At 36.2% G+C, this 5000-nt stretch overlaps 1 protein-coding gene across 1 annotated transcript in view; it reads left to right on the top strand.

Annotated features, from left to right (window-relative positions):
* LOC122244278 (uncharacterized) overlaps positions 1–5000 on the top strand; it is a gene marked incomplete at its 3' end in the record, with an annotated part of 29360 nt that overhangs the window by 2011 nt on the left and 22349 nt on the right. The window contains 2 exon segments of the mRNA XM_086544747.1: positions 2894–3037; positions 3439–3588. Of these exon segments, the coding sequence (XP_086400873.1) occupies positions 2894–3037; positions 3439–3588 (294 nt within the window).

Here is a 5000-nt window from a genome sequence, read left to right as displayed (position 1 = left end):
GTGTTTGTTTGTTTTTTGTTTTGTTTTGTTTGTTTTTGTGTGTGTTTGTGGGTGGTTGTGTTTGTGTGTGTTTTGTTGTGTTGTGTGTTGGTTTTGTGTTGTGTGTTGTGTTTTTTTGGTGTGTTTGTTTTGTCTTTTGTTTTTTGTGTGTTTGTTTGTGTCTTTGTTGTGGTTTGTTTGTGTCTTTGTTGTGGTTTGTTTGTGTTTTTGTTGTTTGTGTTGTTGTTTTGTGTTGGTTGTGTTGTGTGTTTGTGTGGTGGGTTTGTGTGTGTGTTGTGTGTTTGTGTTTGTTGTTGGTTTTGTGTGTGGTGTTTGTGTGTGTGTGTGTTTGTGTTGTTTGTGGGGTGTGGTGTGTGTTTGGTTGTTTGTGTTGTGTGTTGTGTTTTTTTTTGTGTTGTGTTTTTTTTGGTGGTGTGGTGTGTGTTGTGTGTGTGTGTTGTGGTTGTTTGTGTGTTTTTTGGTGTTGTGTGTTGTGTGTTTTGTTGTTGTTTGGAATGTGTTGTGTGATTTGTTGTGTGTGTGTGAGTTGGTGTGGGGGGGGTGTGGGGGTGTTGTGTTGGTGGGGGTTGGTGTGGGTGGTGGTGTGGTTGTTGGTGTTGTGGTGGTCGTTTGTTGTTTGTGTTGTTGTGTGTTGTGTGTTTTGTGTGTTTTGGTTGGTTGTGTGTTTTGTTTTGTTGTGTGGTTTGTTTTGTGTGTGTGTGGGTGTGTGTTTGTGTGTGTGTTGGTGTGTGTTGTGTGTGTGTGTGTGGTGTTTGTTTTGTGTTGTGGATGGTGTTGTGTTGTGTGTGTGTGGTGTGATAATGGTTGTTGTGTTGTGTGTGTGTGGTGTGTGTGTTGTGTGTGTGTGTGTTGTGTGTGTTTGTGGTTGTGTGTTTGTGTGTGTGTTGTTGTGGTTGTGTTTGTTGTGTGTGTGTGAGTTGTTGTGTTTGTGTGTGTGTGTGTGTGAGATAATGGTTGTGTTTGTGTGTGTGTGTGTGTGAGATAATGGTTGTGTTTGTGTGTGTGTGTGTGTGAGATAAGGGTTGTGTTTGTGTGTGTGTGTGTGTGAGATAATGGTTGTGTTTGTGTGTTAGTGTGTGAGATAATGGTTGTGTTTGTGTGTGTGTGTGTGTGTGAGATAATGGTTGTGTTTGTGTGTGTGTGTGTGTGAGATAATGGTTGTGTTTGTGTGTGTGTGTGTGTGTGAGATAATGGTTGTGTTTGTGTGTGTGTGTGTGTGAGATAATGGTTGTGTTTGTGTGTGTGTGTGTGTGAGATAATGGTTGTGTTTGTGTGTGTGTGTGTGTGAGATAATGGTTGTGTTTGTGTGTGTGTGAGATAATGGTTGTGTGTGTGTGTGTGTATGTGTGTGAGATATAATGGTTGTGTTTGTGTGTGTGTGTGTGTGAGATAATGGTTGTGTTTGTGTGTGTGTGAGATAATGGTTGTGTTTGTGTGTGTGTGAGATAATGGTTGTGTTTGTGTGTGTGTGAGATAATGGTTGTGTTTGTGTGTGTGTGAGATAATGGTTGTGTTTGTGTGTGTGTGTGTGTGAGATAATGGTTGTGTTTGTGTGTGTGTGTGTGTGAGATAATGGTTGTGTTTGTGTGTGTGTGTGTGTGAGATAATGGTTGTGTTTGTGTGTGTGTGTGTGTGAGATAATGGTTGTGTTTGTGTGTGTGTGTGTGTGAGATAATGGTTGTGTTTGTGTGTGTCTGAGATAATGGTTGTGTTTGTGTGTGTCTGAGATAATGGTTGTGTTTGTGTGTGTCTGAGATAATGGTTGTGTTTGTGTGTGTCTGAGATAATGGTTGTGTTTGTGTGTGTCTGAGATAATGGTTGTGTTTGTGTGTGTGTGTGTGTGTGAGATAATGGTTGTGTTTGTGTGTGTGTGTGTGAGATAATGGTTGTGTTTGTGTGTGTGTGTGTGTGAGATAATGGTTGTGTTTGTGTGTGTGTGTGTGTGAGATAATGGTTGTGTGTGTGTGTGTGTGTGTGTGAGATAATGGTTGTGTTTGTGTGTGTGTGTGTGTGTGAGATAATGGTTGTGTTTGTGTGTGTGTGTGTGTGAGATAATGGTTGTGTTTGTGTGTGTGTGTGTGTGTGAGATAATGGTTGTGTTTGTGTGTGTGTGTGTGTGATAATGGTTGTGTTTGTGTGTGTGTGTGAGAGATAATGGTTGTGTTTGTGTGTGTGTGTGAGAGAGAGAATGGTTGTGTTTGTATGTGTGTGTGAGAGATAATGGTTGTGTTTGTATGTGTGTGTGAGAGAGAGAATGGTTGTGTTTGTGTGTGAGATATTGGTTGTGTTTGTGTGTGAGAGGTAAAGATTGTTTTTTTTTGCGTTCCCTAACGATTATATTCATTTAGTTCCATTTTTTGTGTTAGTGGTTTAGATTACGAACGAATTCAATGATGAATATTTTCCACATTTCATAAACTGTAAATTTATCTCAAACAAACATTATCTCAATAAATATATTTCAGGTAGAATTAGTATACATAACCGGCCTATAAATACATAGTGAAAAAAAAATAAAAGAATACAATTTTAAAATGTGAATTAACAATAATTTAAAAATTATCAATATATATATATTTTCAAATTATTATCAATGTTGTTATTAACTTTTTTAAATTATTATTTTTTAATTATTTTAGTTAATAAAAACTATTAAGTTATTATTTAATATTTTTTATATTATCTAAATAAATATATTTCAGGTAGAATTAGTATACATAAACGGCCTATAAATACATAGAGCGAAAAAAAAAATATAAAAAATACAAATGTAAAAAGTGAATTAACAATATTTTTTAAAATTATTATCAATATATATATATTTTTTGATTATTATCAATGTTGTTATTAACTTTTTTTTAAATTATTATTTTTTAAATCTCCCTTTCAACAGAGAGAGATAATTGTGACCGACCATGCCCCTTTGTCCTCCAACTTGTCTGCGGCAGCGACGGACTTACATACAATAACGACTGTATTCTCAACAATGCAATTTGCAGAGACCCTAGCCTTTTTAAGGAGCATAATGGAGAATGTGGTTTGTACATTTTTTATTTTTATTGTTTTTATTGTTATTATTTTATATTATTATTGTTATGATTAAAATGATATTTATCATTATCATCATTATTCCCATCATCATTATCATCATCATTTGCGTTGTTATATATGTTTTTTTTTTTGACATTTTCGTAACTATTATCATCATCATAATTATCATTATCTTTATCAATTCCCCTCGTAAGGACCACGGATTTCTTCCCCCCCCCCCTCCCTCCCCCCTTCTCCCTTACATTCCCTTTTTTTCAAAACCACCACCACTACCACTATTAACAATAGTAGTTACCCCAACCATTCCCTCCATCCTACCTACCAAGATATGACGAAAAAAAAAAAAAATCCCGCAATATATTGACACAAACGGCCCTTTTGCAACAGGGGACATCATCGACAACTGCGACAGAGGCTGTCCGTTCGTGTTCGCGCCCGTTTGTGGCAGCGACGGATTCACGTACAACAACGACTGTCTTCTGAGCATTGCCATTTGCAACGATGCGACGCTTTTCAAGGAGCATGAAGGGGAATGCGGTGTGTGTTGGTTGCTCTTATTGTTGTTGTTTGTGTCATCATCGTCATTGTCATCATTATCGTCGTCGTCCTTATCATTATCATCGTCCTTATTCATTATCGTCGTCCTTATTCATTATCATCGTCCTTATCATAGTCATCGTCCTTATCATTATCGTCGTCCTTATTCATTATCATCGTCCTTATTCATTATCATCGGCCTTATTCATTATCGTCGTCCTTATCATTATCATCGTCCTTATTCATTATCATCGGCCTTATTCATTATCGTCGTCCTTATTCATTATCATCGTCCTTATTCATTATCATCGGCCTTATTCATTATCATCGTCCTTATTCATTATCGTCGTCCTTATTCATTATCATCGTCCTTATCATAGTCATCGTCCTTATCATTATCATCGTCCTTATTCATTATCATCGGCCTTATTCATTATCGTCGTCCTTATTCATTATCATCGTCCTTATCATTATCATCGTCCTTATCATTATCATCGTCCTTATTCATTATCATCGTCCTTATCATTATCATCGTCCTTATTCATTATCGTCGTCCTTATCATTATCATCGTCCTTATTCATTATCATCGTCCTTATCATTATCATCGTCCTTATTCATTATCGTCGTCCTTATCATTATCATCGTCCTTATTCATTATCGTCGTCCTTATCATTATCATCGTCCTTATTCATTATCGTCGTCCTTATTCATTATCGTCGTCCTTATCATTGTCATCGTCCTTATTCATTATCATCGTCCTTATTCATTATCATCGGCCTTATTCATTATCATCGTCCTTATTCATTATCATCGTCCTTATCATTGTCATCGTCCTTATTCATTATCATCGTCCTTATTCATTATCATCGTCCTTATCATTATCATCGTCCTTATTCATTATCATCGTCCTTATTCATTATCATCGTCCTTATTCATTATCGTCGTCCTTATTCATTATCATCGTCCTTATTCATTATCATCGTCCTTATCATTGTCATCGTCATAGTCATCGTCATTATCATTGTCATCGTCATAGTTATCGTCCTTATCATCGTCCTTATCATTGTCATCGTCATAGTCATCGTCATTATCATTGTCATCGTCATAGTTATCGTCCTTATCATCGTCCTTATCATTGTCATCGTCATAGTCATCGTCATTATCATTGTCATCGTCATAGTTATCGTCCTTATCATTGTCATCGTCATAGTCATCGTCATTATCATTGTCATCGTCATAGTTATCGTCCTTATCATCGTCATTATCATTGTCATCGTCATAGTTATCGTCATCACCATCACTATAGTTATCGTCATTATCATCATTATCATCGTCGTCGTTGATATTTTATTATTATTAATGATACTATTACGAATAATTACTATTGAATGTCATTAATTATAGTCCATTC

This window comes from Penaeus japonicus, unplaced genomic scaffold (genome assembly GCF_977035675.1).
Source record: "Penaeus japonicus unplaced genomic scaffold, GWHDUDI00000001_assembly GWHDUDI00000002, whole genome shotgun sequence".
Lineage (NCBI taxonomy): Eukaryota > Metazoa > Arthropoda > Malacostraca > Decapoda > Penaeidae > Penaeus > Penaeus japonicus.
This window is presented reverse-complemented; position numbering and strand designations above follow the sequence as displayed.